Source organism: Entelurus aequoreus, linkage group LG17, assembly GCF_033978785.1.
Source record: "Entelurus aequoreus isolate RoL-2023_Sb linkage group LG17, RoL_Eaeq_v1.1, whole genome shotgun sequence".
In the NCBI taxonomy this organism is placed as follows: domain Eukaryota; kingdom Metazoa; phylum Chordata; class Actinopteri; order Syngnathiformes; family Syngnathidae; genus Entelurus; species Entelurus aequoreus.
Window position 1 is genome coordinate 36,144,322 of NC_084747.1, and position 26,414 is coordinate 36,170,735.

At 40.7% G+C, this 26,414-nt stretch overlaps 1 protein-coding gene across 1 annotated transcript in view; it reads left to right on the forward strand.

Annotated features, from left to right (window-relative positions):
• Nucleotides 1-3,575: 3,575 nt before the first annotated feature.
• The window catches only part of letm2 (leucine zipper-EF-hand containing transmembrane protein 2), a 31,682-nt gene continuing 8,843 nt past the window's right edge, over nt 3,576-26,414 (forward strand). The window contains exons 1-10 of the mRNA XM_062025607.1: nt 3,576-3,828; nt 4,333-4,400; nt 16,786-17,281; nt 18,050-18,193; nt 21,326-21,460; nt 23,218-23,421; nt 23,709-23,828; nt 23,964-24,083; nt 24,269-24,346; nt 25,811-25,879. Coding sequence (XP_061881591.1) covers nt 4,354-4,400; nt 16,786-17,281; nt 18,050-18,193; nt 21,326-21,460; nt 23,218-23,421; nt 23,709-23,828; nt 23,964-24,083; nt 24,269-24,346; nt 25,811-25,879 — 1,413 coding nt within the window. The 5' untranslated portion in view covers nt 3,576-3,828; nt 4,333-4,353. The remainder of the gene's footprint in view (nt 3,829-4,332; nt 4,401-16,785; nt 17,282-18,049; nt 18,194-21,325; nt 21,461-23,217; nt 23,422-23,708; nt 23,829-23,963; nt 24,084-24,268; nt 24,347-25,810; nt 25,880-26,414) is intronic.

Genomic DNA, 26,414 nt, shown 5'->3' on the forward strand with positions numbered 1-26,414 from the left:
CCCATTGGAGGGAGGACCCATATTGCCCCCTCGGGCTGTGCCTGGCAAGGCCCCTTGGGGACAGGTCCGGCCACCAGGTACTCGCCATCTAGTCCTACCTCTAGGCCTGGCTCCAGAGGGGCGCCTTGGTGACCCACGTCCAGGCAAAAGAAATCTGTGTCCCTGTTTTTGTTTCTTCATCGTGGTCTTTGAGCTGATCTTTGTCCGGTCCCTCACCTCGGACCTGTTTGTCTTGGCAGACCCTACCAAGGGCATAGAAGCCCCAGACAACATAGCTCCTAAGATCATTGGGACATGCAAACTCCCCTCCCATGATTAGGTGGCAGCTCAGAAAGGAGGACATAATTAATGGAAGGAAAATACCTTTTGACAAATACCAGGCATAATTAGGTGCAAGTGGTGCATCTGCTGCAGGCTTTATAGCAGTGGTGGAGGCCTTATAGCAGTGGTGTCCAAAAGCCGTCTATGTGGCCATTTACGGAACACGTCTTGTTTTTTATTGTTCTGCAGTGTATTTCAAACATATAATTAAATATGGCCTGCAGCAGAACATAACAAAGCATTGGTGATTAGGGCCACTCAAAAAATGCAAACATTGAAATTACCAAATGTTATGAAAAAATGTTTAGATAGTGAATGTTATGACTTTTTAAAATGTATGCCATTTATTTAGCATGTTATTTAGCATTTATTTAGCATAGCACTACATAAACTTTAGTGGTTGTTTTATTATTTATTACAACGTTGTAATACAACGTTGTAATGTTTACACAGCTGTTTTTACACCCAATTGCCGATCGCAATTCTTTAAGCCTACATATTAATTTTACACCGAATTGAACAGGGAAGTTTGCCAAACATGTAAAAATACAGTACAAACTGCGGTAAAATCCATATTTTTGAGGGTAATTGCAAATACTCTGTTACCTGGATGACCGTGTGCACGCACATATATTGACACTCCTTAACAAATACACACATCACAACACTTTTTTTTTGCCGCACAGCAGAGCGTTGATTGTGATGTAACAACAATCTTTTGTACTAAAATAATGCTTTAGTTGGCATCGATTAAAGCATACTATAACAGACTTATCCCTTTCGGGGTTGCGGGGGGTGTACTACTTAAACAGTTTATTTTCTGTCCTGTAAATACTCATCTTGACTAACTGGGTTAATACAAGTGCCACTGACTGTTTACAGAACAGTTGTCATTCACTTCAATTTCACTAAATATTGCTCAAAAATGAATATCTTTATATGGTATGTATAATTTCACAGAAATAATATATTGAGATGTATATCGAATATCGAGTTTAAGCAAAAATATATCGAGATATATAGTTTTTTGTCCTTATCGCCCAGCCCTTGTTGAAATAATTTGCAAATGAAATTGATGGTTATTGACCAGATTCTGTCTTTGCCCACAAAACAGTGGCAATATCACTCCAGTCCGTGGGGGACTGAATTTAGGCAAAATCACACCTCTGGCCAATCTTCTTGTTAAATTTTTGTGATGTCTCGCGGGCCGCACTGAAGACTCCTGTGGGCCGCATTTGGCTCGCGGGTCGTAGTTTGGACACCCCTGTTCTATGTAGTTTTGGTAATGACACCTTTCTCACTGACACTCATCGAGGGTGGACGCTCCCCTTTCCTCTCCCTTATCTCTCCTGCTTGCTTCTTTGTCTTTTCTTGTTTTGCCTTTTTTTGCACTGCTCTCCAAATCTAAACATTGGAACTATTTAACTGGCCTCAACGAAATTGACAAGATCTTGGTTTTGGGGGAACCTGCTTGTCGTGACGAAGCGGTTGTTACTGGACACACGACGTACTCTTGGGAAAAGAAGGAGTGCCGCGTGCCTGGCGACCCTTTCAGTCGAGGACGTGAAGATATCCACCTATTCGGAATTATGACAACAGGACATCTGCTGATTGGAGTAAGCGTTGCTCTGGTTTGTTGACAAATTGGAAGTTGCTGGCAGTCTTCAAAGTACTCCAAAGCTGCCACAAATGATTGGAGGATGTGGGAAGAACTGTGGACACTTTGTGATTTGGATAACATCGGACTGTCTGCCCCACAGGATGAATTTTGAGGACCAGTCACAGACAATTTTAGAGTGAAAAGCAAATTTTATTTTCACTCGCATACAAAACATTCTAACTTGGTGTGGAGGGGGTCGTGGTCGGCGCGCCTCCTGCAGGAATGGGGTGTGTATGGACCGGCCTCGAAGCACAGCTGGCAGGTGATTGTATTACGCAGCTGGGGCTGATCATCCAATCACCTGCCCTGCTTATCAGCAGCAGCCGGGCCGACACACGGGGGAAGGTTGGAGTTGCTGATGGGTAGACACACGCGCACGAGAGTCGGAGAAGAAGAAGACCAGAGAGACTGAAAAGTCACGGAGCAGGAACTGAAAAGTTGTGTGCTATCATAGCGTGTGTGAGCTGCCAATAAAGGACATTGTTGATAACACCAGACATCCGGACTAGCGTGAAGCTTTGTCAGCATCAGGAGGACCCACTAGGGAGAGAGACTTCCACACTTGGATTATTTCCCTGGCTTCGAGACTCTCCTGAAGGACAGTGCGGTGAAGACACAACAAACTCCCTTCTTGTCTCTCATGGACACACACCTGTTGTTGTTGACTTTGGACTGACTAGCGACTGCACGACACCAAGGCCGCGGAACAGAGACACGCGGCAGGCTTACACACACACATGCATCTACAAAAAATATACGCCACACACACATACCCCCAACCCCCATCCAACACCCTTGAAGTGAATCCCTTAGGGGTGATGGACGGATGGGCAGCGCCTGAAGAGCTGCAGCCTACCACCGTGGCCCCCACTCCCTCCCCTCTGTTGCTAGATATCTCTAGATGTATGTTGTAATGTGTATATGTGCTTTGCTATGGAGGTTTGTTCCCACTCCAGACTGGGCCCCCTTAGGAGCCCAGTCTAGATTGTATTTTTTTACTCATCCTTCCACAGCGTTGACCTTTTTCCCATCTTTTACGAGGCGCCATGTAGCGACCCATCAGCGTTCCTCTTCTGTAACCTTGTACACTGTTTGTTTATCTAATCTTGAATGGGTTGGTGCTGAAAACAAAGTTTTGTTGTACTTGTGCAATGACAATAAAGACCTATAAATGATAGCCTTTAGGTAGGTCGGTACCTACTTAAAGGGTATCATTTATGGAATAAAAACATCATTTTCGTTCTAAACAGTCTTTTTTTTAATGTACTTTATTTTGTGCCAAATGAAAAAAATCATGCTTCATTTGCAGAATGGAAATATGCCAGCTTTTTAAAAAAAACAACCTGTAGTGTAGTTCTCTACCTAACTGCTACGATTGTAAGTTTTTTGTCAGAAGAGTAAATTATTACAATACTTTATTGTTATTTTTAATCTACGCCCTAAAACGATATAAATGTCACACAATTTTGAGCTAATTAAAGAAATCTTCCCCTTCTTGGAGAATATGAAGCCTCCCTGAGTTCTAAAGGAGTGGTGAGCATCATACGCAACGCCAACGATCTTCGGCTCGTAAACGCACAACATTGACGCATGGTCAGAAGAGCTCAGCTCACAGCCAATGAATGCGATGCAGTAGCTTGCGTCGACCGCAACGATTCACACGACGACGGTGGAGGAAAACACGACGACTGTAAAGCGATTAATGGATTTATCACTACTTCGGCTGATGAATTTGTGGTCCCTGTGTACAATGGATGTGTGTTGAAGATGGATTATATGTTTCACGCCTCACCAAGAAGCCTTTTAACGCCCAGTCAGCAGCCATCGCTCGGTCATTGACGCTGGAGGTTAGTGGGCTCGCCATTTCTATCGCTAGCTTAGCAAAGCTAGCAAGACTAGCTGCCGGCTAAAGACTGTCACTGGCCATTACCATTTGATGATAGACTATGCGTTTTAAAGATAGTTGAAAATGCCGAAAACAGTTAAAATTGTATTCGACGTTGTACAAATGTCAGGTGGCCGCCGCGTAAAAATAACCAAAATGTTTAAAAAATGATTTCCTGGCAACTTCACCGTTGAGTCCAAGTTATTAGCGTAACAAGACTCAATAGCCTGCTATATTGTACGTTTACACTATTTATTTATTGTAACGTTAAAAACTTTTACTGTCAACTCCATACTGAGTGGCAACGTGGCTTGCTATTTGTACTGTTATGCCAATCACGCTTATCACCAGGTAATGTTAAGTCAACATGCCATAACAATCAGCAGTAAATGTGAAATACAGTCACTGGTTTTACGTTTAAAGCAGTTGTAATAAGAGACCCTCTCATGCTCCTGACCCCGTACAGTGACCGTCAACCACCCCTGCAATGGCAGTCTTCAGCCACCAGGTGCTCTTTGCGGTGACAAGATCCAGGTAAGTTTGCACCCTTTTGCACCACAAGTCAACGCGGAACGTGTCCCAACATTCAACAAATATCATATGTTGAAAAGTAAACTAAACTATTGTCAATGTTTGAGAGTCCTCATGCTTGTTTTTGTTTACATAGACAGTTATTTATTAACATTTCAAAACGTTTCACAATTGAATCAATTTAATGTATAGACTATATTGCCAAAAGTATTTGGCCACCCATCCAAATGATGAGATTCAAGTGTCCTAATCACTTGGCCCTGCCACTGGTGTAATTTAATTTGTGAAAGAATGGGCCACTCTCAGGAGCTCAGTGATTTCTAGCGTGGAACTGTCATAGGATGCCACCTGTGCAACAAATCGTGAAATTTCCTCGCTCCTAAATATTCCAATGTCAACTGGCTTTATTATAAGAAAAATGGAAGAGTTTGGGAACAACAGCAACTCAGCCACGAAATGGTAGGCCATGTAAACTGACAGAGAGGGGTCAGCGGATGCTGAAGCGCAAAGTGCAAAGAGGTCGCTGACTTTCTGCACAGTCAGTTGGTAAAGAGCTCCAGACTTCATGTGACCTTCCAATTAGCCCACGTACAGTACGCAGAGAGCTTCATGGAATGGGTTTCCATGGCCATACATCACCAAGTCCAATGCAAAGCGTCGGATGCAGTGGTGTAAAGCACGTCGCCACTGGACTCTAGAGCAGTGGAGACACGTTCTCTGGAGTGATGAATCACGCTTTTCGATCTGGCAATCTGATGGACGAGTCTGGGTTTAGAGGTTGCCAGGAGAACGGTACCTTTTCGGACTGCATTGTGCCGAGTGTGAAATTTGGTGGAGGAGGAATTATGCTTTGGGGTTGTTTTTCAGGAGTTGGGCTTGGCCCCTTAGTTCCAGTGAAAGGAACTTTGAATGCTCCAGGATACCAAAACATTTTGGACAATTCCATGCTCCCAACCTTGTGGGAACAGTTTGGCACAGCCCTCTTCCAACATGACTGTGCACCAGTGCATAAAGCAAGGTCCATAAAGACATGGATGACAGAGTCCGGTGTGGATGAACTTGACTGGCCTGAGACTGAGAGCCAGGCCTTCTCGACCAACATCAGTGTGTGACCTCACCAATGCGCTATTGGAAGAATGGTCAACAATTCCTATAAGGCTGAAACGACGCGTCGACGTAGTCGACGTCATCGGTTACGTAAATACGTCGACGCCGTTTTTGTGCGTCGACGCGTCGCATAATGACGTCACACTACCGTCATGGCGAAGCGCAAAGCAGACGATCAAAGAAGACGATGCGAGCGGTGCGAGCGAGGGGGGAAAAGTATGCCAAAAGTGGTCAAAAGTGTGGGAGTATTTCAATAAACGGCCTAATAATGTTGTTGTATGCACACTGTGTCGAGCGGAAATGGCCTATCATAGCAGCACAACGGCTATGAACGAACATTTGAAAAGAAAACCATCAACTAGTCAATCGTCCGCGCGAGCATACGTTGTCATCATTACACAAAAACATGAATGTGTCATTTGTATCTGCTAGGGGTGTAACTGTACGTGTTTTGTATTGAACCGTTTCGGTACGGGGCTTTCGGTTCGGTACGGGGGTGTACCGAACGAGTTCTAAGCTAAAGCTAAAGTCTTAACAAGCTGCTTTGCTCCGTCTGCCTCTGTCTCAGCACGCAGCATTGTCCCACCCACACAACCATCTGATTGGTACACACGCAGCATTGTCCCACCCACACAACCATCTGATTGGTACACACGCAGCATTGTCCCACCCACACAACCATCTGATTGGTACACACGAAGCATTATCAGCCAATCAGCAGTGCGTATTCAGAGCGCATGTAGTCAGCGCTTCAGCGTGGAGCAGATAGGTGTTTAGCAGGTGAGCATCAGGCAGCGGACTGAATGATAATAAACACCTCCCAGTCAACTACTAGTAACATCACTATGAGCCCGTTGACCTTCTAGAAACTTAAACTGTAGCTCAGCTCACTCGCAATCCTGGCTTGAGGTGAAGGCTAATTAGCTCTCAGTTCCAGCCACATCGACCCCTTCTGAGCGCCTATTTTCAGCTGCTGGGAATATTGTAAACAAGAAAAGAACCAAAGCATGTAGACATGCTAACCTTTCTTCATTACAACTGTTAGTCACTCACTGGAATGAGTAGAATTGGTTATTGTGTACTGTGTTGGACTGGATGTTTTTTTTGCACATTTTAAAAGCAATACTTAATGTTTACAGTGCTCCAGAATATTTAGATTGGCACTTTTTTGTATTGGATGTTTATCTTTATTTTTGCACATTTTAGCAAATAAGCAATACTTTCACTTTTGTTGAAATGTTTACACTGTTGTTACAGAATATTTCGTTTTACACTTTTTTGTATTGGATGTTTATCTTTAGTTTTGCACATTTTAAAGCAAAATAAGCAACTTACTTTTGAAATGCTTATACTATTGCAGAATATTAAGATTTGCACTGGATGTTGACTTTTATATTTGCACATTAAAAAGCAAATAAGCTACTTTTAATTTTGTTAAATGTTAAAAGTTTTAAATGTTTACATTGTTACAGAATATTTAGTCATGTTGTTGTCAATGTTGACTGAGTGGCCATACTTCTTTTTTTTTGTAAATAAAAGCCATGCCTTTTGAAAAAACGGGCCTACATTTATTTTTTTATCTTCATTTTGAATAAAAAAATAATCGGTAAAAGGAAAAATAATCTATAGATTAATCGAAAAAAATAATCTATAGATTAACCGATTAATCGAAAAAATAATCTATAGATTAATCGATAGAAAAATAATCGTTAGCTGCAGCCTTAAATTCCTATAAACACTCCGCAACCTTGTGGACAGCCTTCCCAGAAGAGATGAAGCTGTAATAGCTGCAAACGGTGGACAGACATCATTTTGAACCCTATGGGTTAGGAATTTGATGGCACTTCAAATTCATATGTGAGTCAAGGCAGGTGGCCAAATACGTTTGCCTCCTAATTATAAGTCTCAGCTGTCACAAGTGTAAAAAGAAGTTAACCTTCAAATGTAATGCAAAAAAGCCTTGTAAACACTCTACTGGCTCTTGTGTTGTATGTTGGCAATAACTACTGTGCTGCTCACTATGTAGTACTAATTGCTAACATTAGCAATTGACTGTAGTGCCTGGGCTTCAGTCTCTTCAGTTTCCCATTTTTGACTTGCTGCTCCTGCTGCGTAAACATATAGTTTACATGTTTCTTCTGCGCAAAAAAAAAAATCACTATATTAATTATGGTTGCATTTATATTTGTTGTGTTCAAGCAGTTACTTTAATTATAAATTGCTGTACATGTGTGTAAAACTTACATATACAATAAAACCAGGGACAGCTTTTTTGAAAGGTGCAGGTGTGGTTCAGGAGTAAAGTTTGAGAGATGCAGGGAGGTAGATATTATATAACTAATTTTACTTCTATAATGTTGCTCAATAACATAGAGTTAAGATTTAAATGATTGTGTCTATGTTTGAAAGCAAAGCTTACGTTTGTACTAGAGCAGGGGTGTCCAAACCTTTTCCACTGAGGGCCGCACACTGAAAAATCAAAGAACATTTTTTATTTCAAAAACCAATACAATATATGTATAAAAAATATACATTTAGGCCTCCACTCAGGCTTGATCCCGGGGACCCCAAAGGGTTTTGGTAAAAAAAATATTAAAAATATGTCATTATTTAGTAATATTATTATTATTATTATTATTATTATTCAAGGTTTAAATCTCTAGATCAGGGGCCGGGAACCTTTTTGTCTGAGAGAGCCATGAAAGCCAAATATTTAAAAATGTATTTCCGTGAGAGCCATATAATATTTTTTTAACACTGAATACAACTAAATGCGTGGATTTTTAAGTACAGTAAGACCAACATTTTTAGAGTATAATAAGTCTGTTATTCTTTTTAATAACATTGTTATTCTGAAGCTAACCAATTATTAATAAAAGACATCTTATCATTAATGCGACTTCTTGAAAAGGTGCGATAGAAAACGGATGGATGGATTAAAAAATGCATGAGAATGTTTTATATTTTGAACGTTATTTTTAACACTGTGATTGCCAGCGGAATTATTTATTACTTATTGTGTTAAGTAATGTCAGCTAAGATTTATCTGAGAGCCAGATGCATTCATCAAAAGAGCCACATCTGGCTCGAGAGCCATAGGTTCCCTACCCCTGCTCTAGATCAACATTAGGTCTATCTGTCAATATAAGGTTTTTAAAGATTTAAGTTGTATGCCCTTTTTGTCAAAGAAAATCCGTTTTTTTCTAATGGAAAAAAACACAAAATATGCAATATTTTCACCCAACAAAAAATTTAAGTGGGATATTTGAGATTATATAATAATTGGAGCCTTAAAAAGGTCAATAACTCATAATAACATTGATTTTAATTATTATTAAAAAAAAGTCCCACTAAAATTATTGGGATCCAAAAGGGTCCTACTCATTAAAGTGTTAAAAAATAAATTATATATATTTTTTTACTTTTAACACAATAATCTCGAGATCAACTTCAGATCTATCCGTCAATTATAAGTTTTATTGTTGTTTGTTTTTTGTTTGTTCGTTTTAGGCCCTTCTTTAAAAAAAAAACAGCTTAGTTTTTTTATATGGCAACACAAAATATGCAACATTTTACCCCAAAAATATCTTAAAGTGGAATATTTAATGTGACGTAATTGGAGCCTTGAATAGGTCAATAATTCATAATGACATTGATTTTGATTCATTATTATTTTTTAAAGAAAGAAACAGCCTGCATGGCAGCTTTGTGTTACTAGAGTCAACATTGCAATATTTTCTTGTTACATTTAACCTGTTTGCACTTTTATACCACTTTTTTTGTTTTTTATTGTATTTTTAGAATGTACCGTGGTGCCGTGAAAAAAATTACCTGCGGGCTGCAAATGGCCCCCGGGCCGCACTTTGGACACCCCTGTACTAGAGCAACAGCTCCATTTTCAAGAGGCTGTGTTTGGCTTGCAAATCTATAAAGATTTTTTGGGAGAATACTAGCATCTAGAGCAGGGGTCTCTACACTACGGCCAGCCAGCATCCCAAAAAATATATATATATTATTAAATAATCATTTTAAAAAAATCTTTTTTTTGTAATGCATATTCTACCGCTTGTTACTCTCGATGTCTCCTAGCTGCTCAGGCAAATCATATTGTCTAAAAATGCATTTTCCCATCGATAACGTTAAATCATCGCGCTCCCTGGCCAAATTTTTTAACCCAATGCGGCTCCTGAGTCAAAAAGTTTGGGGACCCCTGAACCGGACAGGCAACCACCGTTTGACCTTTTATCATTAAGACAATTAATATTCAATGTTTCTATTGCCAAGGAAAGTATGTTGTGTCTACCGTTAATTTATTGAGAATAATTCTATAAAACTCGGTTAAAAGATTTCAGCCTGTGTGGAAGTAATTTTTAGCACATTCAGCAATATTGTGATGATAATGATAACCATTCTGATTTTGGTCACAATAACCGTCATATGACATTTTTATATCATTACATCCCTTGTGTAAATGTATATTCAATAGATGGGGAAAAAAATGGCTTTTGACATATGTGGTAACTAGGGATGTCACGGTTATCATTATCGTGGTATTTTTAAATTAGCTAAAAAAAATTAAAAAGTACTTAAAATTAAATCCTTTTACCAAGTTTTATTTAAAAAACAACAACCCACAAACACATTCAAAATGATTCTTTTGAAGAATAAACATTATTGTATATTAGAACACTGTTTCATGTACCTTAAGTAGAAATTGAATGTGCATGCATATGAAAGCAACACAAACAATATAAACAAAGTAATATGGCAGAAACAAACAAATGTTATGAACATATATTATGAAGGTTGAAAAGTTACTTAGTGATGCTTTAATTGTAAAAAAAAAGTTATGTATTAATGGTGAGTGCTATTGACATTTTAACAATATCACACAATATTTTAACAAGTATCTTATTGTCATTTATTGCATACAATTGTTTTAGCAAAACAAAGTCAATAGAACTAAATGTTATGCATTGAAATCCCTTTTGCCCTCAGTCCATCCTGTGTCCAATGAATTATTACTTAAATCTGTAAACATTACAAAACAAAAACAATATTTTAAGGACATAAAAATATTGACTTAATCACTGTAGTATAGTATCTGTCATATACTTATATTACCCTTGGTGTTGACACCAACAATTTATCAATGGATCCGCTCTCCTTACGTGTTGTGCACTTCTGGCTGTGACAATGCAGACACATTAACAGTTAACAGCTGTTATATCATTCTTTCTGTAACTCTTATTAATCTAACTGTTAATTTTCTGTTAATAGCTGCTTGCTTTCTGCTGTTGTAAGACAGTTCCATCTACACTTATTTGTACTGGGGACGGCGTGGCGCAGTTAGGAAAGTGGCCGTGCCAGCAACCTGAGGGTTACTGGTTCAATATCCACCTTCTACCAACCTCGTCACAATCCGTGTGTCCTTGAGCAAGACACATCACCCTTGCTCCTGATGGGTCGTGGTTAGGGCCTTGCATGGCAGCTCCCGCTATCAGTGTGTGAATGTGTGTGTGAATGGGTGAATGTGGAAATAGTGTCAAAGCGCTTTGAGTACCTTGAAGGTAGAAAAGCGCTATACAAGTATAACCCATTTACCATTTACTTATTTCTTCTGTTGTTTCAATCTAGTTTAGCAGCTAGCTAGCTTGGCTAGCACGCCTGCTTCTGCTTGCGCTCTGTGTGTAACTTGTTCAGCATCGTTCTAATACTTGATAATGATACCTGATAATGATACTTAAAGCAGGAGTACTTGAATCTTGTGTCACCAGGCAGAATTCCAACTGTAAATCACGACTGTGCACCTTGCTGATAGTCCCTCCCAGTCTTCTCCCCTCTGAAATTGCACTAAATCAGTGGTCCCCAACCACCGAGCCACGGCTCGGTACCGGTCCGTGGATCGATTGGTACCGGGCCGCACAAAAATAAATAAAATAAATAATAAAAAAATAAAGATAAAATGTTTTTATTTCTTATTAAATCAACATAAGATACACTTACAATTAGTGCACCTACCCAAAAAACCTCCCTCCCCCATTTACACTCATTCACACTCATTCGCACAAAAGGGTTGTTTCTTTCTGTTATTAATATTTCTGGTTCCTACAATATACTGTACATCAATATAGTCTGCAGGGATACAGTCCGTAAGCACACATGATTGTATTTTTTTCAAGCGTTGACCGGTCCGCAGTTACAAAAAGGTTGGGGACCACTGCACTAAATGGCGCACAAGAGCTGTTTGTGGACAGTCTGAAGTTGCATCGAAGGATCTTCGAGTTCGTATTTTGTTGCAGACTATCGGTAACACACGTTGACACACAAAATATAGGAAAATAGAGCACTAGATGACCTGTTTAGAAGGAAAACAGCCACTTGCTCGTCCAAAGTTAGTCCAAAACCCTCCCGCAATGCTGAGGAGACCAGCAGATGTTCCTGGGGTTTTGGAGCCCTCTAGTGGGCACCTGCAGCAGCAGGACACATCCCCATAACGGGGCTTAGTGCTGTATGTCCTCGGCCTATTTTTATACAGTTTTCCATATTTTGGTGATGGGATGAGAACTGCAGGTGTGTCCGGGTCCGGGGTTGTGGAGCCTCTGGTGGGCAGGACACATCCCCATAATGGGCAAGCTGCGAATTTTAACCTTTTAAGGTCAAGGCAAGTGTTGCCTTAAAGGAGGGCTCATATTTTAGGGCCCCAAGGCACCGCGGACCGGTACTGGGCCGCGGCCCGGTGGTTGGGGACCACTGCCTTACATGAAGATGAAGTCTAATAAACAAGCTTTGTTCTTCTCCAACGCCTCCCTAGTGTTTCAGTACAACAGTTTGGCCAACAAAAAAAAAAACGTGCGTGTGGCTGAATGATTGCTGAATGAATAACACCTGCGCCTGCCTGTGAATCCTTTTGTCTTGTATAGAGAGAGAGTGAGGTAGGGTGCCGTTATTTCTGTTGACCACAACAGGCTATCTTTTTCCATCATAGTCTGGTCCATATAGTCCTGTAAATCCATCTGCATGTAATGTATTGTTTTTTACTCAAAGGAAAAATAAATCACCCTCAAAACTGCAGTAATGACTTCATGTTGCATCCTTGGACCCAGCGTGTCAGACAGAGCCTTGCTTTCTACTTTCAATTACTAATTTGTTTCTGATAGTCACACAACACTAAGTATGTCATTATTATGACTTAGTAAGTCAATATTTTGACTTAGTAATTTACTAAGTCAAAATAATGATGAAATAATGACTTACTAAGTCAAAATAATGACTTACTAAGTCAAATGATTAAGCGTTTGAAAAAAAGAGTTAAAAGTTGGGCCACATGCTGACATATGCTCAACTCGTCATGCTTAACTTATTACAGCATTTGGGAAGCCTGTAGTTGATTTTTATTATGTAAATGTTATATTTTGATCAACATGTGATAGCAGGGATCCTGCCATTCAAAACTAGGCTGCTACATTACTAATGATTAATGTAAATAGCTGAAAAAATTGTACAATAGCAATAGGAGAGACTATTCATCCCTGAACACCATGGAGTTCATGTAGGCTTTATGATGCAGTTGCATTATTATATCAACTATCAGAGACAGCTTCAGGAAACTCTTCATTTAACATAATGTCGTTTTTTGCTGCTTCAACACAGAAAAAGGTCAAGTGAAATAACTTAGTTGTTAACTGTAGGTCAATAATGATTGTCTTTTTATCTGACAGACAGGGCTTTGCTGTCCGTAACACACACGCACCAACGCACGCACACACACCGCACAGTGAGCTAACGTTACGCTAAAAGCTAATTAGCCTTCACCTCAAGGACTGCGAGCGAGCTGAGCTGCCGCTTATGTTTCTAGAACGTCAACGGGCTCATAGTGATGTTACTAGTAGTTGACTGGGAGGTGTTTATTATAATTTGGGGGGAGTCCGCAGCCTTATGCTTACCTGCTAAACACCTTTCTGCTCACCACACCGCAGGAGCACTGACTACATGCGCTCTGAATACGCACTGCTGATTGTTACATGCGCTCTGAATACGCACTGCTGATTGGCTGTTACATGCGCTCTGAATACGCATTGCTGATTGGCTGTTATCGCTCTGCGTGTAACCAATCAGATGGTTCTGTGGGTGGGACAATGCTGGGTGCTGCAGAGACGTACTGACAGAGACAGAGGCAGAACAAAGCAGAGCAGCTTGTTAAGACTTTAGTTTAGGCGGTGGCTCTTTGTTGTTAAGTCGGCCGCCTTAACAACAAAGCGCTGCGGGAAACCCTGACATACTGTAACAGCAAGAGCAGGTATTGCAATCTTTCCAGGTGGGTGTTCGGCAACCGTGCTTTACTAAGAACAGGTTTGCACCGTGCATGTAGTTCACTATATATTGCGTCAGCAGGCCTAAAATTGTAACTTTTTAAGGTCAAGGCAAGTGTTGCCTTAATGCTAGCCTACCTGGCCGTTCGAGGGGGCATGTGCCTGACCTAAGTTCACCGAACACCTGACATCCTTCCAGACCCTGATGCAACTAGTGTATCTCTCGGAAAATCTCAGAAGAACTCAGCTGTTCTCGTCGTTGGTAAACCTTTGACTCACACTTCCAAAATGGCTGCACCTATGTTTATACCGATTAACGTTAATTATGCGATGTCTTAAACAGTTGAAAATGCAAGAAAAAAAGTAATTTCGGGTTGTTTTTATCAATTTATTCGATGAAACAATTACGTTACAATTGTCCATTATAGGGATGTCAAGGTATGAACAGTTCTTATCATAGTTATTGTGACCAAATTATCAGGGTTATCCTTATTATCACGATAATTTTAAATGTGCTAAAAAAAATTAAAAACTGCTTATATTGAAATCCATTAACCAACTTAAAATGTTTTTAAAACAAAAACACATTCAAAATGTATATATGTACCTCAAGCAGAAAGTTGAATGTGCATATTAAAGCAACACAAGCATTATAAACAAAGTAATATGGCAGAAACAAAATAATACTATAAATATATAAAACAACAAAATAAAGAGTGATACCTCTCACAATTAACACACAATCTTTGTGCCTCACACAACTCAGCCAGCGTTCAATTCAATGAAATGACAAAACATTTTAACTATTGATGTTATTGGAACACTAACAAAGTTAGCAGTTAAAGGCCTACTGAAACCCACTACTACCGACCACGCAGTCTGATAGTTTATATATCAATGATGAAATCTTAACATTATAACACATGCCAATACGGCCGGGTTAACTTATAAAGTGACATTTTAAATTTGCCGCTAAACTTCCGGTTCGAAACGCCTCTGAGGATGACGTATGCGCGTGACGTAGCCCGACGAACACGGGTATGCCTTCCACATTGAAGCCGGTACGAAAAAGCTCTGTTTTCATTTCATAATTCCACAGTATTCTGGACATCTGTGTTCGTGAATCTGTTTCAATCATGTTCATTGCATTATGGAGAAGGAAGCCAAGCAAGCAAAGAAGAAAGTTGTCGGTGCGAAATGGACGTATTTTTCGAACGTAGTCAGCCACAACAGTACACAGCCGGCGCTTCTTTGTTTACATTCCCGAAAGATGCAGTCAAGATGGAAGAACTCGGATAACAGAGACTCTAACCAGGAGGACTTTTGATTTGGATACACAGACGCCTGTAGAGAACTGGGACAACACAGACTCTTACCAGGATTACTTTGATTTGGATGACAAAGACGCAGACGTGCTACTGTGAGTATGCAGCTTTGGCTTTTTTTTGCGTATGTACGTAACTTTTTTAAAATATATAAGCTTTATGAACCTTGGGTTAGGTGAACGGTCTTTTGGGCTGAGTGATTGTGTGTGTTGATCATGTGTTTGAATTGTATTGGCGTGTTCTATGGAGCTAGGAGCTAGCAGAGGAGCTAGGAGCTAGCATAACACGTACCGTACCGTAAGTGCGCGTCACGTACGTAACTTTTTAAAAATACATAAGCTTTATGAACCTTGGGTTAGGTGAACGGTCTTTTGGGCTGAGTGATTGTGTGTGTTGATCATGTGTTTGAATTGTATTGGCGTGTTCTATGGAGCTAGGAGCTAGCAGAGGAGCTAGGAGCTAGCATAACACGTACCGTACCGTAAGTGCGCGTCACGTACGTAACTTTTTAAAAATACATAAGCTTTATGAACCTTGGGTTAGGTGAACGGTCTTTTGGGCTGAGTGATTGTGTGTGTTGATCGGGTGTTTGAATTGTATTGGCGTGTTCTATGGAGCTAGGAGCTAGCAGAGGAGCTAGGAGCTAGCATAACAAACACGCAGGTGTTATTATGCAGGATTAATTTGTGGCATATTAAATATAAGCCTGGTTGTGTTGTGGCTAATAGAGTATATATATGTCTTGTGTTTATTTACTGTTGTAGTCATTCCCAGCTGAATATCAGGTACCGTGAGTATGCAGCCTTGGCTGCTAAACATTCGATAACTTGACCGTATGTGCGCGTCACGTACGTAACTTTTTAAAAATATATAAGCTTTATGAACCTTGGGTTAGGTAAACGGTCTTTTGGGCTGAGTGATTGTGTGTGTTGATCAGGTGTTTGAATTGTATTGGCGTGTTCTATGGAGCTAGGAGCTAGCAGAGGAGCTAGGAGCTAGCATAACAAACACGCAGGTGTTTTTATGCAGGATTAATTTGTGGCATATTAAATATAAGCCTGGTTGTGTTGTGGCTAATAGAGTATATATATGTCTTGTGTTTATTTACTGTTGTAGTCATTCCCAGCTGAATATCAGGTCACCCCCGGCTCTCACAGCATCTTCCCTATCTGAATAGCTTCAACTCCCCACTAGTCCTTCACTTGCACTTTACTCATCCACAAATCTTTCATCCTCGCTCAAATTAATGGGGAAATTGTCGCTTTCTCGGTCCGAATCTCTCTCACTTCATGCGGCCATCATTGTAAACAATAGGGAACTTTGCGTATATGTTCAACTGACTACGTCACGCTACTTCCGGTAGGTGCAAGCCTTTTTTTTATCAGATACCAAAAGTTGCAATCTTTATCGTCGTTGTTCTATACTAAATCCTTTCAGCAAAAATATGGCAATATCGCGAAATGATCAAGTATGACACATAGAATAGATCTGCTATCCCCGTTTAAATAAAAAAAATTCATTTCAGTAGGCCTTTAAATTAAAGGACGAGGGAGCATCCCAGTCAACAAACTACAGACTTTGTTGAAAAGTTCACTACTTTTTACAATTACATAATATCTGACCAGTTTTTCTTGTCGTCTACAGAGGATCATATTTGTTATCCAAGCGGCACAGCTGCAGCTCTGTGTCTTCTAGAGCCTACTTCCACATAGAACCACCACGCAACATCTCTGCGTCAACAAACCCACTCAGGCACTCCCACTATGGACAGCTCCACAGTTATCGAGGCCACAACCTGGGCCCTGTCCCCCTCACCCGCTCTCTGCACAGTTCATGCATTTGGCTCCAAGACGTAAAACACGACGAGAGTAAAACGCCGTCCCCTGCCCAGAATGTAGCATCAATTGAGAACAAGGACAATGCGTCTGCTGTAGCCCAACCAACAACGCCGCAGACATCCACCGATGCTGCAGCCCAGGAGAGGGCTGTGGTGAAGAAGGCTCTGCATCTGAGGATTGTTGATGAGTTGAAGCATTACTATAATGGCTTCCGGTTGCTTGGCATTGACACCAAGGTTGCAGGCAGGATGGTGTGGAGGCTGCTGCATGGACAGATCCTCACACGCAGAGAAAGGAGACGGGTAAGATGTCTTGCACTTACAAGTCTTTGATGCATTAAGCAGTCAGTAGTCAATTTTATATCAGTGTTTATAGCCAACATTAAAAGACTTGTCTGTTCACAGGATTTTCAAATATCTTTTACTGCTCTGTTGTCTTGTCATGAGATGCCCTCTGTGTTGTTTTCATTGTCTGAAAGGCTGCTCCAGAAGCAGTTGCCCCCTGTTTCCCTCCTGTCAGTATTCCTTTGGGTGCATTACTGGAAGGCAAAAACTGAAAAGTTTTACACATTTACTGTAAATGTCAAAAAGGAAATTGCATGGTGTTTTCCAAAGGGATGTGATGAAGTCTTCCTGTTGCTCTGTCCTAATGGTAACAGTAACGTGTAATTGTGAATCACTTTTAGTTGTGTTGTCCTTCAATTATTCTTACGTATTACATAGTTAGTGCCTTTTAAGAGATTACAACTTCTATTCAGAATCAGAATTGTTTGCACAAAAAATGAAACACAGGCACAGCATATACAGATTTTCCTCAAAACAGTTTATACTATACTAGTCAATAATACAATGCAGTGTGTTGTGCATGAAAAGGTTCACCCAAGGAGACTTATTCATGGAGCCAGGAGAAGGCTGTAAGACTATGCAGCACATGTACAGTATGCATTCTTGTGAACTCATGCTGCGTAGATATCCTGTTTATTTTTAGACTATTGCACTTACCAACTTGTTCATAACGTCACACCTCATGTGAGCAGGGTAAAAGAGTGGTGTTTGTTTTTGTGTTTACAGCTGATGAGGACCTGCGCCGACCTCTTCCGTCTGGTGCCCTTCGTGGTGTTCATTATTGTGCCCTTCATGGAGTTCCTCCTTCCAGTCTTTCTCAAGCTCTTCCCAGAGATGCTTCCCTCCACCTTCGAGACAGAATCCAAAAAGGCATGTTGACACATATACACACACACATACACAGACAGACTTGCACATCGAGACACCGGCATGACCTCAGAGCCGGGTTCACCCTTGATTATGTAATGTCAGAATTACAGCCAACTGACTGATCTTATCAAAGCAATGTTCTCTGGAAGTTATAGTAGATTGTGCCCACCCAGAATTACTTATAATCTTTTGGAATGTATAAGCAGCAGCGTGATGACTGATATTTAGCACAGCTCAGTGAATCTGAGATATGAACAGCCCTCCACTTGCAGGTGCCTGACCCCTGAAGGCACAGCCTGTTATAATGGCTTGTGTGATGGTAGCAAAGTTTCACAAACAGAGCTGCAGTAGCTGACGCCAACGTTTTAAAGTAGCCGTGACCTTTATGATTATGGTGTAAACATGATGATCCAACAGGGGTGTTCGCAGGCGTTTCATAATTAAATTGTATTCATCCTTTTTCTGGACATTATCTGTTGCATAGCTTTCACTCTCAAATATAATCTAACCAGGCATGTTGTGAACAGCACTTTCTCTTTAGATAACATAAACGACAGGTGCCCAGTCTACTGTGCAGGTTGTGTGTGTGTAGTCGTAATGGCTAGTCCAACATAAACGACAGGTGCCCAGTCTACTGTGCAGGTTGTGTGCAGTTGGGGTAATTTCATCACACCTAGTGTGTGACTATCAGTGGTACTTAACTTTAACTTTAATGGCTAGTCCGGGGATCGGCAACCCGCAGCTTTAGAGCCACATGCGACCCTTTAGCCCTAGTGGTTCTCTGGAGCTTTTTCAAAAGTTAAGTTAGTTAAAGTACCAATGATTGTCACACACACTAGGTGTGGTGAAATTTGTCCTCTGCATCCCCTTGTTCACCCCCTGGGAGGTGAGGGGAGCAGTGGGCAGCAGCGGTGGCCGTGCCCGGGAATCATTTTTGGTGATTTAACCCCCAATTCCAACTGAGTGTCAAGCAGGGAGGTAATGGGTCCCATTTTTATAGTGAATGCACAAAGGTGAGCTTTGTTAATGTCATTGACTTTTTCGAGTGCTAATCAGGCATATTTGGTAAGTGCATGACTGCAAGGTTATCGATGCTAACAAGCTGTTTAGGCTAACTGTATGTATATATTGCATCATTATGCGTCATTTGTAGGTATATTTGAGCGCATTTAATTTCCTTTACTTGTGTCCTCCGTGTATTTAATTAATATTTGCATGTCCCATGACACATTATCTGTATGTAATATTGACCGCATTTCTGATAGTTGTTTGTCGCCGTTATACACCACAGCAAACGTTGCCCAGCATGCAAAGATTGTAATGAATCCATTAGAAGAAGACAGCCAGCTGTTTTTTTAACTTGGACACACACATCTATACCTTTGGCCATTCTAAGCCAGTAATTTTTAGGAGTTATCTCACCCTCTGAGAAGTCTCCTTTTTACTAATGTTTTCCAATGTTGTAAAAATGTGTAAAATAAATATTACATTTCAACATTTCTGTCAACGAAGATTTGCGTCAGTCTGCGACACATAGGAATTTTAAAGGCCTACTGAAATGAAATTGTTTTATTTAAACGGGGATAGCAGATCTATTCTATGTGTCATACTTGATAATTTCGCGATTATTGCCATAATTTTGCTGAAAGGATTTAGTAGAGAAAAACGACGATTAAGATCGCAACTTTTGGTATCTGACCAAAAAAAGCCTTGCCCCTACCGGAAGTAGCGTGACGTAGTCAGTTGAACATTTCCGCAAAGTTCCCTATTGTTTACAGTGATGGCGGCCAGAAGTGAGAGCGATTCGGATAGAGAAAGCGACGATTTCCCCATTAATTTGAGCGAGGATGAAAGATTTGTGGATGAGGAAAGTGCAAGTGAAGGACTAGTGGGGAGTGGAAGCGATTCAGATAGGGAAGATGCTGTCAGAGGCGCTTGGGACCTGATATTCAGCTGGGAATGACTACAACAGTAAATAAACACAAGACATATATATACTCTATTAGCCACAACACAGCCAGGCTTATATTTAATATGCCACAAATTAATCCCGCATAACAAACACCTAGGTGTTTGTTATGCTAGCTCCTAGCTCCCGTCCATATAACCCGCCAATACAATTCAAAGTCCTGCACAACACACACAATCACTCAGCCCAAAGGACCGTTCACCTAACCCAAGGTTCATAAAGCTTATATATTTACCCAAAGTTACGTACGTGACACGCACGTTCGGGCAAGCGATCAAATGTTTGGAAGCGCAGCTGCGTACTCGCGTTAGCACGTCTATGTCTGTGTATCCAAATCAAAGTAATCCTGGTAAGAGTCTGTGTTGTTCCAGTTCTCTACAGGCGTCTGTAGCGAAGTCAAAGTCCTCCTGGTAAGAGTCTCTGTTGTCCGAGTTCTTCGATCTTGACTGCATCTTTCGGGAATGTAAACAATGAAACGCCGGCTGTTTTGTGTTGCTGACTTCCCTCGCAAAATACTCCGCTTCGCACCGACAACTTTCTTCTTTGCTTGCTCAGCTTCTTTCTCCATAATGCAATGAACAAATTGCAACAGATTCACCAACACAGATGTCCAGAATACTGTGGAATTATGAAATGAAAACAGAGCTATTTTGTATTGGCTTCAATGGGCTACCGATTCTCCTGTTTCACTGGCTACATCACGCGCATACGTCATCATCCAAAGGCGTTTCCAACCGGAAGTTTAGCGGGAAATTTAAAATTGCACTTTATAAGTTAACCCGGCCGTATTGGCATGTGTTGCAATGTTAAGATTTCATCATTGATATATAAACTATCAGACTGCGTGGTCGGTAGTAGTGGGTTTCAGTAGGCCTTTAATAGTTGGCTAATATAGACACTTACATCATGTGTTGCCTTCATTATAACACTGTATAAGGCTTTTAAATTTTTGCGGCTCCAGAGAGATTTTTTTTTGTACTTTCGGTCCAATATGGCTCAACATTTTGCGTTGCCCACCCCAGGGCTAGTCCATTAGTGGCACCACAAGGTTAAAACATTAGCTGGTGTGGCGTTCATTAAAAAGTTCCAAGGTGCATGCTGTCAATTTGAGAGGGGGTCACTATTTGAGGAAATAAATTGTATTTGTGTCCTCCACTCTGCAGGAGGAGAAGCAGAAAAAGGGTCTGGCTGCGAAGCTGGAGCTTGCTAAGTTTCTCCAAGAGACCATTGCTGAGATGGCTCGTAGGAACAAAGCCACGGAAGATGAGACGCAGCGTTTCTCCACATACGTCCAGCAGGTATTGTACATAGTAGAGATGTCCCAAATATGGAATTGGATTGTGGCCGATATGTGCCCCATTTAAAGGGGAACTTTTTTGGAATTTTGCTTATCGCTCACAATCATTATGAAAGACATGACAACAGATGGATCTTTTTTATAATGCATTCTAACTCGTAAACAAAAGTCTCTAGAGACCACTCGACCAACCGAGCTACGCCGCCCCTGTTTTTGCTTCTGTTTGGTTAGTGTGCACTAGCCACTTTATTTTGTTTAAAAACATTGTATCTAGCATTCATTGTAATACATCATCTGATTTACAACAATATTAGTACCTAAATAAGTTCATAAAAATGTGTTATTGTGTTTAGTGTAGTTACTCGCTATAAAACATTTTCAGTGTCTGTGGACTATTGTCAAATTATCGCATCGGGACTGAAAATCGGATCGGCTCTGATGCCAAAATATCTGATCGCAATGTTGACAGGAACATCACTAATACATAATGATAATCATAATACATTTTACATAATTTATTGCCTGAACTATTTTGTTTTCAGTGATGTGCGGTGAGGTTCATGGCTGATGACTTCATCACAGTCAGATTTACAAACATATGAACCCTAAAGAGTATCTTATTCACCATTTGATTGGCATCAGTTAACAGGTTATGTTTAAAAGCTCATACCAGCATTCTTCCCTGCTTGGCACTCAGCATCAAGGGTTGGAATTGGGGGTTAAATCACCAAAAATGATTCCCGGGGGCGGCGCCGCTGCTGCCCACTGCTCCCCTCACCTCCCAGGGGGTGATCAAGGGGATGGGTCAAATGCAGAGGACAAATTTCACCACACCTAGTGTGTGTCAATCATTGGTACTTTAACTTAACTTTAACTTTACACATACAAACTGTAGCACACAAAAAAGCACATTTAATTAAAAAAACGTTATTATGGTCTTACCTTTACTTTATAAATGAAGTCCATGTGCCGCTCCTTCTGAACAAAAGCATAGATAACTTGTTTATAGAAGTCTTCCTTATCTTTCTTCAGTTTTAAAAGTCTCTCTGTCTCGATGGAGATCTTCCTTTAATTATTACCTCCTGCTGCGATTGAAAGTCCAGTTTAGAAAACTGTTTTATTTTAGATATGTAATCCTCCATGTTAAAAGTCCAGGCGAGAGGAAAAAATAAACGATCGCTAACTGTTGCTGCTTGTTGTCACTTATTCTGCAGCCGAGTAGTCGCAAAAATTATCCCTGGGATCACTAGCGCCCTCTACCACCATGAGGCGGGATTCTGCGAGCCTCAGCCAGTGCGTCTTCGCAGCCGTTTTATGATTGCTCAGCACAAGAAATATGTTACACACATACAGTTGTTGACAAAATACACTGTACATTATATACCTCAGCTAACTAAACTATGGAAATGTATAATATAATTCATATAGCAATACGGTCTCACTGCACAGCAGGCCAGCAGTTAGCCGAGTCATTGCGCAATCCATGGTGAGGCTCAACTGGCTGCTGATCACCTCAAGTCTCTTCTCAGTATTTGAACGGCAAATTTGAAAATTCAGCGATTTTGAATAAAAATAATCTAAAACTGATGAAGTTAAATGGAAAATAACTTTATAGTATAATCACTGGATACATATAACAATTTAATTAATTTTTTTTCTTTTTACATTTTTTTTCTTTCCATGATGGCACGTGCCCTGCCTCCCCTGACTGCACGTCACTGCTTGTTTTATGTTCATTAAATCGTGTGTACTCGTTAGGTTCGAGGCACTGGAGAGCAGCCCACTACAAAGGATATAGTTCGTTTCTCCAAGTTGTTTGAGGATGAGCTGACGCTGGAGCACCTGGAGCGCCCCCAGCTGGTGGCCCTGTGCAAACTACTTGAGCTGCAGCCCATTGGCACCAACAACTTGTTGCGCTTTCAGCTGATGATGCAACTCAGGACCATCAAGTCAGATGACGAGGTGATAAGATAAATGACAGGTCTTTATGTAATAGTTATTTTCCTAGACATAACATTCTCTGATGGATGATCTAATGCTTCAGGCATATTCGCTGAAGCAGTCAATGCTGGTATTAGGCTTCAGTGTCAACTTCTCAATACTAATCACTCTTAGGGAAGCCTTCTAATACTTCTTAGGGCAATACAGCCTTAACATCTGTACAGTCAGTTGAAGAACTATATAATATATAATATTATACTCTAGTATTTCTGAAGGAGATAATAAAGTTTCTCACGTATTTTGTGTAGATGATTGCAGCAGAGGGTGTAGCAGCTATGAGCGTGTCAGAACTGCAGGCAGCTTGTCGCAGCCGTGGAATGAGATCTCTGGGACTCACCACTGAGCAGCTACGACTGCAACTGCAGCAGGTAAGCAAAGCCCTTCCTCAGATCGGAGTGCTTTTTTATAATGGGAATCATGTAAACATTCATTAGAAATACACACCCAAACATTGCATTAATTGTATAATGTAGACTATCAATGCTTTTGTCTCCTAAATCCAGTGGCTGGACCTGCACCTAAAAGAGAATGTTCCTCCATCACTACTGCTGCTCTCCAGAGCAATGTACCTGACTGACCTCAAACCCAAGGCCCCAGTCATCCCACCTGTACCCAAGCTTGAGGTATGAACTTTGCAAGCTCCTTACAGTGTTAATCACTTGAATGCACAAATTACAGAAAGGGGTACAGCATTTAATGTTATGTAGTTGTTATGGTACATTGGTACATTCCGTACAGCACTGGGTTTCCCTTTCACTACTTGTTTTAAGGCACATACAGACTAGTTATGGGTGTAATTCTTTCACAGAAAGTCGTGGAGGCAGACGGAAGCTTGAACAATGCTGACATGCTGGCGGACTCTGCGTTCATCATTAAAGACAGTCCGGTTCGTACCACCCTAAAACAAAATAATAGATGCCTGGTCAAACATTACGCCACCATTAAGAATCAAAAATTTGAGAAAATGTGAAAGTTTGTCAAAACTTACTAGATTTATAGATGTGTTTGTAGTTTGCAATAGGTTATAATTTAACTGCATCACAATGTGAACTGTTTGTAATATTTGGATCATATTTGACTACATTAGATCATCCAAATTAGAAGGTACAATTGTGACATTAAAGGCCTACTGAAACCCACTACTACCGACCACGCAGTCTGATAGTTTATATATCAATGATGAAATCTTAAAATTGCAACACATGCCAATACGGCCGGGTTAGATTAGTAAAGTGCAATTTTAAATTTCCCGCGAAATATCCTGCTGAAAACGTCTCGGTATGATGACGTTTGCGCATGACGTCACGGATTGTAGCGGACATTTTGGGACACCAATGTGGACAGCTATTAAGTCGTCTGTTTTCATCGCAAAATTCCGCAGTATTCTGGACATCTGTGTTGGTGAATCTTTTGCAATTTGTTTAATGAACAATGAAGACAGCAAAGAAGAAAGCTGTAGGTGGGAAGCGGTGTATTAGCGGCCGGCTGCAGCAACACAAACACGTAGAGAACTGGGACAACAGAGACTCTTACCAGGAGGACTTTGAGTTGGATACGCGCTACCGTGAGTACGCAGCTGCAGCTTCCAAACATTTGATCGCTTGCCCGTGCGTGTGTGCCGCTATGTGCATGTCACGTACGTGACTTTGGGGAAATATATGTGCTGTATGAACTTTACAGAGGTGAACGGTACTTTGGGCTGTGGGATTGAGTGTGTTGTGCGGGTGTTTGATTTGTATTGGCGGGTTATATGGACGGGAGGGGGGAGGTGTTTGTTATGCGCGATTAATTTGTGGCATATTAAATATAAGCCTGGTTGTGTTGTGGCTAATAGAGTATGTATATGTCTTGTGTTTATTTACTTTTTTAGTCATTCCCAGCTGAATATCAGGTCCCACCTGCCTCTCACAGCATCTTCCCTATCTGAATCGCTTCCACTGCCCTCTAATCCTTCACTCTCACTTTCCTCATCCACAAATCTTTCATCCTCGCTCAAATTAATGGGGTAATCGTCGCTTTTTCGGTCCGAATCGCTCTCGCTGCTGGTGGCCATGATTGTAAACAATGTGCAGATGTGAGGCGCTCCACAACCTGTGACGTCACGCTACTTCCGGTACAGGCAAGGCTTTTTTATCAGCGACCAAAAGTTGCAAACTTTATCGTCGATGTTCTCTACTAAATCCTTTCAGCAAAAATATGGCAATATCGCGAAATGATCAAGTATGACACATAGAATGCACCTGCTATCCCCGTTTAAATAAGAAAATCTCATTTCAGCAGGCCTTTAAACTGTATTGTCTTTCATGTAATTTTTTCTTCTTATTCATGTATCATCATCCTTGTCTTATAGGCAGAAGCGATAAGGAACAACGCTCCTGTCATATCAGACAAACCTCTGACTGCTGCTGAAGTCCTCCAGGTGAGCCGAAAGCGATACAATAAAACGTAACAATTATAGTTGCTATAAGTTTGGATCTAAAAGTTACTATTGTGATAGATGAATTGGTAAACAGACTAGTTTTTTCTTGCTTTGGTATTTCTTACATGACGCTCTCAGTTAGGAAAACCATTAATATTTTGGGTTTAGCACCTGCTACATAATGAAAAGAAAACAAGCCTAAAACAGTGAGGTTAGTGGGAGATCGTTTAAGTCCTGTTGTAATAATAACAAATGTCTACTCGCCGAAGAGTGACTTTGATCAGTTTGGGATTTCTAATCTAGCAGGTATTTATAGACGTGTCGCTATCACGCATATTCAAGTCTAAAGTTCAACTAATTAAAGCTGCTCTGTGGTTCCCTTAGTGACCAAAGTTGCCAATCTGTAGGTGAGAAGGCTACATTAGCTTGTATTTTTTCTTCAGTCGTTTATTTTGGGATAATGATTGCAATAACAGACATCTAAATGTCAGTTCAACATATTTTTCATTCCATATACACTACCAGTCAAAACCTT